At 35.2% G+C, this 14,399-nt stretch overlaps 1 protein-coding gene across 1 annotated transcript; it reads right to left on the reverse strand.

Annotated features, from left to right (window-relative positions):
* Positions 1-3,786: 3,786 nt before the first annotated feature.
* On the reverse strand, positions 3,787-12,720 carry LOC114311037 (GATA transcription factor 26). Its single transcript, XM_082902241.1, has 8 exons — positions 11,849-12,720; positions 9,303-9,671; positions 8,128-8,560; positions 7,556-7,628; positions 6,662-6,753; positions 5,983-6,169; positions 5,755-5,872; positions 3,787-4,369 (listed from the first exon to the last, which is right to left on the reverse strand). The coding sequence occupies exons 1-8, from the start codon at positions 11,886-11,888 to the stop codon at positions 4,065-4,067; spliced, it is 1,617 nt and encodes a 538-aa protein (XP_082758367.1). The 5' UTR covers positions 11,889-12,720; the 3' UTR covers positions 3,787-4,064.
* Between the last annotated feature and the right edge of the window lie 1,679 nt (positions 12,721-14,399).

Consider the following 14,399-nt stretch of genomic DNA (forward strand, 5'->3'; position numbering starts at 1 on the left):
TGTTGATTTCTTGGAAACTGCCAAGAAGTGCGGCATGACTTTCCCTCGGCCTAGGTGGTGGCCACAGGACGGCTATGATGACTAAGTTTGTAGATTGAAAAAATGGTTGCTCTTGTTGGGATTTTGGTGTGGTGGGTTGTGAAAATTCTGATGAATTTCTGTAGAAATATGGATCTTCACTGGCAGCTATTGCAGCATTTCAGGTGGTTTTGTTTACAGTCTTTTTTTGGGCAGGTGAGCTAATACTTCAGAACTTTTTAAGGTAGTAGTAGTTCTAATTTTTCTAGTTTGGTGGTACTGGATGTGTATTATGAATTTCATTGGATATTTTGTATATAAAATGAATTTTGTTAGGCTTATTGTAACGCAGACAATTATTACATCTCATCTCCCATCTCATGTCAAACTTTGGTTCGGTTTTAGCCAGTAGCTCATCAGTTGACCTTTTATGGCACATAGCTTATTCCTGTTTAGAACCGCTATAATTCTTGCTAAGAAGAATGCCTATGTTGTGGCAATTTCACCCAGAAGGTAATGAGTTACTCCTACAGCACGTCCATGTACAATACTCTAGGCTCTAGTCTAAGTGACGAAACATATAACTTGTACAAATCTTTCCATTTTCCAAGTCGATCCAATCCATTCGTTTGTAGAGCTATTTACTCGATCTCAGACATTTCTGGAACACCTCTAACAGAGGGACAAATAGTCAATTTTGACTTTAACAGATCTTGAAAGAGGCCTTGTATTCTTTGAATACTTTGGACCTCTTTAAAGAGGCCCAATAGCTCCTCCGTTGATTTAGAGCTAGACCCCACCTCTAGCTTTTCCTGGGCCAGTCTCTTTGCCAGCCCCAACTTCCATAGGTCCTTGGTTTGACCTCCCGTAGTGGTCCTTGCTTTTAAGAAAGCAGAGTGGGGCCAATTTCTCATACTTACTCTGTGTGCCCCCCTTTCGTCAAGTGCCCCGCCCGGTTCACTGGGCTGTTGGCCTACCAAGCACTTGCCTGCTGCTCCGAGCACTCGTTATTCTTACTTTTATCTCTGCTGGCTGCTTCCTTACCTCCGTTGGTTACCTTCAATAGGACTGGCTTAAAAGTCAGGATTCATAGTCAGTGTCCCACTCGATCGGGGCTAGCTAGTTTACCTGTCTACAAGGGGTGGTTTGCTTCCTTGTTTGCAAGGGGATCCTTCCCACGTTCCGGAAAGTTCGAATCCGCATGATAAAGTCAAAAGCTGTATCCATGATTAGAGAGTCAGGTAATGAAACCCCCTATTCTCACATAACAACACCCTATCATACCCCCGACTAGGTCTTGCCAATAACCATGTTCATTGAATAGAAACATTAAACTAAAAGTCCATACAAATTGAGCACCTAGGTAAAAGGGTCATATGCAGATAATGTCAAGAGCAAAATGCTTGAACAGCACAACTCTTAGGTTATGTAGTAGTGTGTAGAGGTAAACAACGATACACACCAGGAGCTTTATTTTAGGAAAAAGTTACATGTGTAACCATTACACAAAATACCCCCTCCTATGCTAGATATAGTAGTCTTGCAATAGATGAAAACTAAAGAACTGTCATCAGAACTATTTATCACGATGGAACCATGTCAATTGGGCCTCTTGTCATGAAAAATAGAATTTCAAAACCCCATTTGGCAATCACGTGTTGATCTAATCTAATGCATAGCTAACACAGAAAACCAATTGTGGGAATACGCAGAATCCGACCTGTTGTGAGATAATTGAGCCAAGTTGTTGCTTACAAAGTTCACATAATCTGATCAGGCAACCAATGAGATTACATCCAGGCAGTTGACCAAGTAACCTATACTACCAATGCAGTGATGCCCTGCCCTGATCGGTAGAACAGTATATCTTCATATGCTATTACCTCCATCACTGCTGCCAATACACACTTGGACCAAATTGAGAAGCACAACCTTCAATCTATCATAGCGCCCAGAGGACCTCAAGGGATTGGCCTAATGGTGAAGGCTTGGGGGCTTGGGGTATGCTCCCTCTAAAGCCTGAGGTTCGAAAATAGGTGCAAACAATTTCTTGAGGCCAGTCCATACAGGGCTTCGCCTTGGCTTTAATTGAGACCCCCGAAAGTGGACAGTGGGATTGGTCTCCGTCATTAGTCGGCCTAATGGGCCGGATACCGAGTTATCAAAAAAAGAAAAAAGAAAAAAAAAGAGGACCTCTTGACACTTTTTTGTAGTTGTTTGTTTCTGCAAGGATTTTAGACATTGGATATCAGCAGTGATTCTGATCAAGTTTAGGATCATCAGGGAAATTGAGGCACGCCTTTGGCAAGGCTCCATAGAGGTAAATGAAATGCAAATCTTTACAATTGACCGATTACTGTTGTGCATTGCATTATTATTTAATGCATAGCTAAGAACGAATAACCCAGGCTTTTAATACCAGCTTAGATGCCAAATCGGAATTGGTATGGAGTTATAGTAGGGACAAACAGCTTTTAGCTCTAGAGCAATTTTAACTGGAATCTACAGATATGTCCAGAGTTGTATGCAGGTCTTCTTTGTATGACTTGTGTTCAAAGGCCGAACAATAGGTGAGAATGGGACAAATAGTTCCAAAAAAAACACCAAACCCGGGTCAACCAAGCTCATCAGCTCAGGCCTTCTAAAAAAAATTATCAATTTATGGTTGGCAGCCCAGCATCTACTTTCCACATCTTTTCTCAGCAAAAGAACAAATGAGAAGATAAAAAGGAAAATAGACGTCAGAGAAGGGGAGAGAAGGAAAAAGAAGTACTTGGTTCAGAGAACCTTTTAAAGCCAGCGAAATGATGATTTATTGTGATTCTTGATTTTTGTATGTGGATAGGGGAGAGAAGGAAAAAGAAATTCTTGATTTTTGGTTTCTAGCTAAAATAAAGGTGGAATTAGTTATCATGTGTATTATTTATTTATTTATTTATTTCCGATGAAAGACTTATCCTGGCATAAATTGTCCTCACCGGACAAAATATCGTGCACATGTGATTAAAGTATTCCAAGAATAAATTTATTTCAAATCACAAAATGCGAATTAAATATAGAATGAAGTACTTTTATCCCAAAATAAAATAGTCATATCCTAAATCTCTATTCAAAACATGCTTAAGACATTCGAAAGCAATAATGTGTTGTACATCAAATTAGCTTAGCAACTTCTTGAAACACCTAACTCAATATGTTTTAGTTACCCATTCACTTTAACGATAATTAATAAAATAAAATAAAATAAACATCATTGTGCATGCTTCTCCATGTCTGTGTCAATATATTTTTGAAGTCTAGATAACAAGTGCCCTAAAAACATTATTATTTAACAAAATTTAAAGTGGTTATGCATGCTTAATGATAAACACTTTAATAATATATATATATATATATATATATATATAACTAAGAGGAGTTTCTCTTGTTGGAGTATTGTACCAAGAAAAGAAAACAGAAAGTATGAAATAGATTTTGCCTTCCTTTCCATTTTTTTTTGGATTGACACCGGAGTGTCCGGATGGCAAAGAATTTTCCACAAGTGCACCATGCTTAAATCAAGAATTTTCTCCCAATTCGATACCTAAGAGGTTTCGATCTTCAACTTTGGAGGGAACACACCCCCAAAATCCAAACCCTGCCACCAAGCTAACCTCTTGAGATTAATTTAGCCTTCCTTTACATGCATCCCACAAGTTTAAATTTGGGGAGAAACAAAAGAGGAGAGTAAATTTTATCACCACAAAATGTTGCCAACAGAAGTGTAGATTTATCCAAAAACTCTTCACTTACCACCTCTTGTGCATTTTGAAACTTATATATTACAACCTTCTTGTGTCAACCTATACAAAAAGCCCACCCACACTCAATCCCCTTGGCATTTTCAAGTTTTAACATAGGCCAAGAAAAGAAAAGGCAACATCAAACCTTCATTCACATATGACTTTTGTAAGTTTTTGGCGTGCAAAATAAGTCTATTCCAACACGCATTTTTAACAGAAAGTAACCTAAGTAGCCTAGTTAAAAGTAGTGTCTTGATAAAGCACTTAGGGTCGGATAAGTTGTGGGTGTATTGAGCTACTACTAGTGCTCGCTTGGGCGCCAAAACTGGAAGTCGGGAGAAGGAGCTCCGCCTGTGGGAAGGAACTGTTGGACGGCACATCCAGCAGCAGATCTTGATCGGAACTCTCACCCATAAACTGCAAAGAGTCTAGCATAAGGGAGCTACTATCGGGAGGCAAGGCAAACAGGCTTCTTGGACTAAAACAAGAGACATCATTGTCAACAAGTTCTTTGTGTTCATAGCTACTTTTCATAACCCTTTTGGGGCTCTTCATTGTTGTCTTTGCTCCTGAAAGCCCAACAAATTTTATTCAATATAAACAGTAAAAGCAAACAGATATCATATCAAAGACTCAAAAGTAGAGGTGACAAGTCAAAAAGTTGCTTGCTTTGTTCATTCTACATAATAGATGTTTCAACAGCTTATGGGATTTAGCGATTCACATTATCTTTTATCTTTTACCTTTTAAATTCAACTCAAATCTCAATCTATGTTACAAGGACTCGAGTACCAATGTAGGGTGCGGAAGTGTATCTAGAGGTTGGGCCCATCAAACCTCTAATTCAAGGGTAAGCGGATTGATAAAAAAAATAATCGTATTTTCATATGTTTATTTTATTTTTGGGATAAAATGGGGTTTTATGTAACATTGTGTCAAAAAGACATTTTATTCATTTTATAACAATTATGCAACAAATATATATATATATATATATATAAAGACAATGTTAAGAAGTGTCCGATGGGAATTATCAAGACATATCTCACACCCTTATCCAAGTGTAAAGTGTCCGATACGGCTGTTTGATTTTTGAAGATTCCATGTAACATGAATCTCAATAGAGTTTGAATTTTTTTATCTTTTTATTTTTTCTATTTACTTAGTGAGGATGTAAGTCGGGATCGACAAGTGTACTACAGCTGCCACCATGCTAATTGCACAGATGCCCATAATCTGATTCTCCAGGATTTGAAAGGAATAGATAAGTATCACCAACAACCATAATAAAGAATGTCATTGAATTCTTAAAAGAAAAAAAGAAAAAACAAGGAGAAAAAGGACATGATAGAGCAAAATAGGGTGACTTTTTTTGGTAGTACTTGGTGCATGACCACGAATTGAGTGGAGGAAAAAACAAAAAACTTATAACCACCTTATTAAGATGAATACAAAAGAAGTTTAAATGTGATGCAACAAAAGATGCTTGTAGAAACATAGTGCAAACAATTGTCGAAATAGATAACCATTCAATTTTGGAAACAAAAATTGCAACCAAGGTTGGAATGAGAGTAGTTTACCTCCTTTTGATAATATGTTCATATGAACTTATCTTACATGGACTCTCAAATATCAATGAATGGTTATGTCAAACAAGGAAAACCATGGATATGGGTATGGAATGTCTTGGCTTCACAGTAGAAGTCTATGCCTTGTTTTCTCATTTAAACAACAATGGTTATGTCAAACAAGGAAAACCATGGATATGGGTATGGAATGTCTTAGTAGATAGTCTATGCCTTGTTTTTTCATTTAAACAACATAAAGTCTAATTATTCAACTTCATAACACATTTTTGTTCAACCCTATGATGCATTTCTTTTTTAACACAAAGTTGTGAAAACAAACTCTAAACCATCCAACAATTTAAACTGACAGAAACAAATTGGCCAACCTGGATAATTTTGAAATGAGCCATCATGTGATCGCTTTACATGTGCTGGATTTGCAGATGCAATGGCATTAGGTCCAGGAACTACAGGCCCTCTGTTGCTACTTTTACATTTTACATCCTACAGCCAAAACAGAATTTAGTATTACTACAGTTCTGTACATTCATTTACAATGATAAACGATGACTTTTCATGAGATAACATGCATCCTCTTCAAAATTAATTCCAACCTTGAGCAGATTATATTGTTCCACCCACTTCGATTTTGACAAATTGCACAATGCCAGCCTCTTCAATATCTTACAGTCTTCAGCTTTCACCCCAGAGAAAGACAAGTCAAAAACCCCTTCTCCGAGCAGCTTCTGGAAGGAGGACAGGTTTTCGTCGAATTGAGGGCTAGCAAACATGCTTTTAAGGCTGTAATGCAACAACAAAACCACCGTCAGTGTGGATCAATTAGCTCCAGACACCTTTGATCAGCACTGAGTGCATATTGATCTTGATCTGAGCTCAGATAGCAAGGCACTTGAAGAAGATAGGGATATCAGAAGCACTAAAAGAAGAAAAAGAACGGGAAATCAATACCATAACGTATTCTTCCCATTTAGAGATGGACAACATTGAGATTGAAAAGGAAGAAAAAAATTTGCATTGGCTTACATTGCGTTTATAAGATTATTTTTGAAACATTCAAGATTTGTTTTTGTTTTCATCTACATATAAGGAATGTTATGTTATTGATTTGTGTATTTATAAGAAAATGGGTAAATTCATTCCCATACAGATTTAAACATAAAATATTGATTTATGAAATTTCCATGAAGGATATGAATCATATCCTTGCATCACTAGTAAGAAATTTTTATTAGTAAAACACAATTAAGTCAATGCGGAAAATGAAGAACCAACCTGTCAATATCAATAGAAGGAAGATATTTCAGCAACTGCTGCTGCTCTTCATTCGTCAGGTGACTTGCGAATTCATCAAAGTTGAGAACATCCTGCACCAAATATGGATAGTGATGAAGATCACTCTAAACAATTTATTCTGAGAGCAGCAACAAAATTGAATTCCAGGATTATTCTATACCAACAAGAAAGAATTTGCAAATAAAAAATAAAAATTACGGACAGTGAGGGAAAAAAGTACTACAATCAGGAAAAAGTAGACACAGTTGACAAAAATAGACAAAACCCACACAATTGACAAAGAAAAATAGGAAACCTAAAGAGAGAAATTGCAGAAACACAGTCGTCGCTGTCGCTGTCGTTGTCGTTGTCGTCGTGGATACCACGATCCAAAAAATGAAACCCTAATAAGAGCACAAGAATAAAAAAGAAACACTAATGCGAAGAAATGAAATCAACGGAGCCCAAGAGGGCTTTGATCGAAACCCTATTGATTCCATATATTCAATTTAGTCCAACTTATCATAAACCCTATTGATTCTAGATCTTCTCTCCAAACTTCTAATTTAGGATTGAATTTCAGGGGAAGAATTAGAAAAAAAGTAAAGTGCTCAGCTGTTGCCTAGAGATCAAAGAATATAAGAAGTAACTCGGGTACTCTTGCAATAATCATGAAAATTTGATCTTCATAAAAGAACATGCACATTTTGCGCACTCAAATGGGATAACTCGGAAATAAGTGAGGATCATTCCATGGACGTGGAGATCTTTATCTCAATAACCTAATAATTGAGCCCAAATGAAGCCCTTTAATGCAACATTAGATGATAACATATTTGATGTAGTTAACTTCTAAGCATACATCAGAGAAAAATGTATAGATGTGTAACTTACTTTGAGATCTATATAACGAAGAGGTGAATTATGATTCCCCAGAATCTGCAGTTTTTCATGCTGAGCCTTGTCCCTACAATTCCAACAACAAAATGAATAAATAGTCAAATACAAATTTAACTAGTGAAGCAAAAGATTTCCCATTTCTCCTCAAACTGCTGAATAGAGGTTTCTCAAGACTGATGTACCCATGTGAATTACTAATTGCCCCTAGCCAAAAGTTTATTTGATTTCTTCTGTAACTATTACCCCATGTAAAGCGGTTACTCTAACCTGAGGATACTGTCTTATGAGGACACCATGACTCACATCAAAACAGATTCTGGAGTGTCCCTAGCGAACAAGATAATCTAGAATATTCATTCCTTTCAAGCTATATTGAAGACCTTACATCCCTGTTGGACAAGAACACAATTGTCGATGTTCTTAATTGTAATGCATCCCAGATTTATTGAAGATCATTGTTTCAAAGACCTTCACTTCATGCATCACTCTAGAGCAACTAGCACCATTAATTGCATATTAAATGGGGATTTAGATTTGTATGTCATCGAAATTGAGATCACCCATACCTTTTGATTTGCTCTTGTTGCATCCCTTGTCCAGCAGGCCTCTTGTTTTTTTCAATCCCTGGACTTGGAAAGTCAGCACACTTGTTATAAATATGTACAGGAAGGGCAGTCAAATGAGAATAAGCCTCATTTAATCGGTGTGGTTTGTTATCAACCGAAAGAGAGCTTGCTTCAGATTCCTCTTCTCGAGCTATGGAGCTTGGATGTCGAATAAGAACACTTCCATGTCCTATCTCAACAGAGACCATTGGTGTGTCGCTCTCAAAAAGCAAATCCTCTTCAGACGATCCAGAGAAGTGTGAGGACTGTTGTTCATGTAGGATCGTATATAAATCTTTAGTAAGCTTCTCCACCGGAGATTGTTTTGGACGATTAACACAGGTCCTCTTCCTTGAAGGTACCATTGTATCCCACACAATCGACTGGGCTGGACCTGAAAGGATGATCAATGAGAAAGCACTTCCTGAAGTTAGCAAAACAAACAACTATACTAGTGCAAGCACATCAAAACAGCTTGGGAACTGAAAATACTTGAGCAATTTATAAACTGGGAGAATAAAAATCAAATTGCATAGCGAGAAAAAAAAAAAAAAAAGAAGAAGAAGAAGAAGAAAGAAATAAAGAAAACGCCAAATTTGCGAAACAGCTTAGTTGCGAGTAAGTCCAAGATAAAAGCCATGTTTCTGCTCCATTTATTTCATTCGAGAACACGTGCAGCAATGCCATTGGACCGCATCGGGACTATTTGTGAGCATAATTAGCACTACAGATGATTAATGAAATAGTGTAACCGAATACAAAGAAACAAGCATGAAGTTGACTTTGTGGTAAGACAAATAACAACCGAAGAAAGAATTAAAGATTTTTCAAGTAACAAAACCACTATACCACTCCTGCCAACAAAATTTTACTGTTAAGTGTATTAGATTCATTTTCCCAACACACATTCCATAAATATCAAACATAGTATACATATGTTGGCAAGCTTGTCCCATTTGAATAGGAATGTGATCGTTTGTCATTGCATTCAATAAAATAGCTACATATAGTGTAATTCTTGCTCTTTGTTTATTTTTCAATCAACAATGATGAAAAAAAGAAAAAAAGTATTCTGGGGTTTAATAGAAGTATCAACACTACTCATATAAAGCATGCAGACATAGTGACTGACCAACCTGTCATATCACTTGCATCTAAACTGCCAAACTGCACACAGCTCTCAGAGTTGGATATGGCGGAGCCAGAACTTGACCTATTACTAGTATCTTCATCTAGACCCTTCCTTGAACCCTGGTTATAATCAGGAGCAACCCATCCAACTACTGCATTGTCGTGATTTTGCTTTCTTTTTAGCAACTTTGCTTCTTTGTTCTTAATAGATATGCTCTTCACCCTCGAGACCCTGTAATCCTCAAATTCATCAGGTTCTGCCCTAGCATGTAGAGGGGTGTAGTTTACCAGTGTTCCTTTTGTTCTCCACCGTGATCCACAAGCGTTGCACAGTATTGGCTTCTCTGGTGGCCCATTACGCCAAAGAGGAGTGCCTGTAGTACCACTTAATTGTCAGCAATGATAGAGAATAATCAATCGAGGGACAAGAATGGCTAAATGATACAAATAGATAAGCATGAAAAAAAAATGTGGGAACTACTCATCCAAAACATCATTTGAAGTTCAGTCAAAAACACATATAAGCATGACAAGAATGTAGGTAAAAAAGAAGTGCCATGTTGGTGATCTTCAAGAAGAGTGAAGTTTGAAAATGGGAAGTAAAAATACTAAATTCATATATGCATGCCTTAACAAAGTCGTTATTATGGTAATGTACAGTCCCCATTGCGACAAGACGATTTCATAGCTAAAGGAAGTACTAGATTAGAAGACTCTCATTGGTTAGAACAAAAAAGAACTTACTTTCAGAATTATACAGTACTAACTACTTGAAAGGATTTGCTAGGGTTGCAAATACCTCGTCTAAAATGAGAAACTGATAGCTACTAATCACTAGTACTATTTCATTCATTTTGGTAACTGATACAACATAAGTTTATTAATGCAGTCTTATTTGATGTGAACAATTTAGGACAAGTAAAGGTACAAGAAATCTTCAGCTGAACCTAAAAAACAACAAACTTGTAGTCAATGCCCTTTGATGGAATGAAAAGATTAAGCTATCTGTCAAAGAAGGCACTGATTCTTTGGTTGAAGGCAATGATGTAATTCTTAGCTGAAGAGACAATAGAGCAATGATGTTTCTAGAAAATGAATAAGAGTTTCCTACTTTCAGTATATCAGCCGAGAGCCCAAGACTCGAATGGCTGTCCTAAGATTGAGAGTGCAGCACCATTTGTGCTAAAAGCAAAATTGGCAAGGTCCTTGGAAGTAAATATGTTGCACAAATCACATAGGGCGTCTCCTAGATCACAAAAATCATTCAGCATTCTCGACTCTTGGTGCCGTTCTAACTTTTGAGCTATTGGTGAGGGCAGGCTAGAAGGCACCCCGCCATTGTTGACTGAACGAGAACTTAATACTTGTCCATACCACACTACCATTTCCATAACGAGTTAATGGACCAACAAAATATAATGTTGGAATTAATGACCGTTTCAAGTTGCAGCAGAAATGAATTGCATAGCCAAACCCAAATGGGGGAGTGCAGTTGTTGATGTCTAAGCACAACCAAAGACAAATGAATAGATTGTTGAAGATAAAAGCTTTGAAAAGCGAACTCCCAGACAATGCACTACTCACTATGCTGTGTAATAACAAATCAAATGCCACTAGGATGAAGAAAGCAATGACATAAATACATGAATGTTGTTCATAGCTAAATTCAAGATGTATCAAGACACAAATGATTCCTAAAATAGACATTAAATTGAATAGTTTAAAGGCAGAAGGCTGTAGAGAACAATCTTAGTAAGCAGATATTGAAGAATATGATTTGAAAGCAGACAGTTTTGTTGGTTAAGTTAATTCATTGTTTGTCAGTAAGTCTTTCCAGGAGTGTAGCACAATGGACACATACCCAGAAAACCAGAAAGAACTAGATTTGACACAAAAAGGAATCAAAACGTGAGTGTTTCAAAAAGTACATTTTGCCAATTGAATCAAGAATTTAGAAAAGAGGATAAGAAAAAGGAAATTATGGTTTGACTCAGTAGTAGGGTTCATTTTCAACAGAAGCACCTGCAAGGCAAGGGAAAAGCAAAGAGAACCAAATATAAACTCTGAAATTGCTCAGTCCAGAAAAGACTCCAACCCAAATTTCACTGGTTGCATATGGGGCAAGAGAGTCAAAAGAAAATTCTTAACAACCAAACAGGAATACGAAAAGCTGAGAGAAAAAAAGAATTCAAAAGAAAAAAAACCCAATTCCAGAAACGAACTCAATACTCAAATCAGTATTCATATTCAAAGATTCAAGGGCACCTATAGTTCTATTAGAACCGAATACAAACAGAATTACATACATAACAGCACACATATTATTCCCTTCTTTTTTTTTTTTTGTCCAGGTAATCAGCTCCTTTTAAAGTTAAACCAGTAAATGGGTATTCTCTTCCATCACTGAACAAATTAATCTATGCACACAAAACCATTTGCAGCAAATCAAAAAATTATGAAAATTTTAGAATTAAAGAGCACAAAAGGATCCATTTTTCTTGAATATTTATAATTTATGGCAAAAAAATTTGTTTAAGGAACAAAAACTCACTTGTGACACCACAGTGATAGCAAGGTCCTTGCTTGCCCATGTATCTATTTCTCTCCTTCCCTTTAGTTTCAAACGAGAAAATTGCAAGGAAATTTTTTTTTTTAAAATTAAAAATTAAAAACAAAGTAAAGCTAATTTCTTGAGAAAAAGTTAACCCAAAAATTTGAGAAAATAGAAAATTATGATTAGTCTCTACAACCCTTTTATGGCATATATACTACAGGGTATGAGAAGCTTTTCTGCAAGAAGCCCAGAGAGAGTTGTGCAGAAAAAAAAGCAAAAACAAAAACAAAAACCAAAACCAAAAAAAAACCCAGAAAGACCCAGAGGAGTTTGTGTATTAAAGTCTGAGAAAAACCACTGAAGAAAGCAAAAATCAAGAAGAAATGAAGGGATTGAGATGGGTAATCTCAGCTGGGAAACTGTACAATCAATGGGAAAAGGAGAAGACCATTGGAGGAATCTAATAAATGGTTGGGAGAGGAAGGTGAAATGGGAAGGGGGTTGTGTTTGTATATGACCTCTTGTTGTTGTATTGTACATGAAGTAAATGTTTCAGCTTTCTTTTGCTTTATTTTGATGTTATTCAATCCCTTTTTATTGTACTAGTAAAAAAAAATTATTATTATTTTTTTAATATTTCTAACATAAATATGATGAACTTGGGGGGTGGAGGAATATTATTGCATATATCCTGTTGACTATAGACTTTTTCTGCTAGATATCTATATATTTTTTTTGCTTGCAAAAAATTGTGATTTTGAAAAACAAACAAAATCTGAAAAAACAAGTTAGGAGAAAGAAACAAAGGAGATTTCTTGACTTTTACTTTTATTTCTCTGTCTATAAATTTTTGTTTAGTTTGTGATAATAAAAAGTATTTATATTCTTGTGTATGTGATAACATGATGTTGATTAATATATTTATTTATTATATGAGTTGAGGTCTTTGTAAAAAGAACTGATCTAGAGTTACAATGTGGTGTTGTCACTACTTGTCACAGCTACATTGGATCTAATTTTAAAATATAAAAATAAAACATAAAACAAAATAAAAATAAAAAAATAAAAAAAGTTTACCTTGGATTTGTAGCCAAAATTCTACTGTGGTGATGTGCAGTGACCAATGATGACCAATTTGTTTTTATTTTTAATATATGTTTGCTAAGAGAAAATTATCAAAAGAAAAATCAGCATTGCGTACAATAAAATCCAAACATTAACATCAAGTCTAGAAAGAAAAAAGAAAGTACTAATTCCATGCTCACATTCAATTGAGTAAATCTATTTAAAAAAAATATATATTATAAATTGATGTGCAGCTCATTTATACCTACCGTTTAAATACTTTGATTAAAAAAAATATACAACAAAAATTGTTTATATAATATTTACCCATTTAAGGTGAGTTTAGTAATTATAAGGGTAAATTGATGCTTAAAAAAAATATAATAAGTTTCATAGTTTTGACAATTACATTGGGCTTCTTTAAAATTTTAATTCAAACAACAATTATCCTATTTTTATCAATATTTTGTTTGTTATATGATTAAAAAAATAATATTATCATCTCTTTTACACGAAATGCATGCTGTGTATCGTTTATTTTTATGTTTTTGCACAGTCTATATTACTAAAAGGAAAATCAACATAATTTTTTTAAAACTCTAAAATTTATTATATATATATTTTTAAATCTCAACAAGTAGTATCCATGAAAAAATAAAAATAATCTATTTTTAAACTTTTCATCATAAATAAGTAGATAAAGAGGTAAGATTTGCTATACATACTCCAAAATGGATATTTGATGTATATGTGTCCCATTGGTGCCATGTGGCATGATGTTCACCTTCCTCATAAAACAATTGGTGGATCCTTCATATCAAAATGCAACCACTAATGAGCACTATACCCATTGGATTAAGCTTTTTTTTCCTTCTCTTCACAACATTAAAACTAATTGAAAAAAATAAAAAATAAAAATAAAAATAACATAAAAAGAAGAGAGAGAGAGAGAGAGAGAGAGAGAGAGAGAGAGAGAATAACATTATTGATGATGGAAAAAGTGTTTCAAGATGGACGGCTAAGCATATCAAGAATTAGTTGGATTTCACGTATTGATTGGGCTTTTTAATAATTTTATTATTTGGGTAGTGAGAGAGTGTTGATGGGTCTAATTAGAGTCCGAAAGTCATGGCAATTGGCTCCATTAAGTAACATGACTTTCACTGTTTTTAGTGCTTTTTCTAGTTTTCCATCACTTATTTATACTTTTTTTTCTTTAATCAATAATCATTCCATCTTGACCGTTCATTCTATCAAAAAAAACTTATAGTTGGGTCCCACATTAATTTTATTGGCCGTCCGATTAGCATACCCTTTTCTTAAATCTTTCCCTATATCTCACAAGGAACAAAAGTTGTTGGGATCAAATTTATTTATTATTTTCTAAAAAAAGTATGCATTTTGGTCACTTTGATTTTTTAAATTTCATTTTTGTCAGTTTAATTTATGAAATTTCTGAGTTGAGCCAAATTTGTTCATTTTC

Source organism: Camellia sinensis, chromosome 13, assembly GCF_055761805.1.
Source record: "Camellia sinensis isolate YWXY chromosome 13, ASM5576180v1, whole genome shotgun sequence".
NCBI classification, from domain to species: domain Eukaryota; kingdom Viridiplantae; phylum Streptophyta; class Magnoliopsida; order Ericales; family Theaceae; genus Camellia; species Camellia sinensis.

Coding starts and splice junctions, on each gene's coding strand:
- LOC114311037 (XM_082902241.1), bottom strand. CDS start 11,888: ATGGGCAAGCAAGGACCTTGCTATCACTGTGGTGTCACAA. Junction 6,170..6,661: donor CCTTCTATTGATATTGACAG/GTTGGTTCTTCA, acceptor GTTGCATTACAG/CCTTAAAAGCATGTTTGCTA. Junction 4,370..5,754: donor CTCATTTCAAAATTATCCAG/GTTGGCCAATTT, acceptor TTGGGCTTTCAG/GAGCAAAGACAACAATGAAG.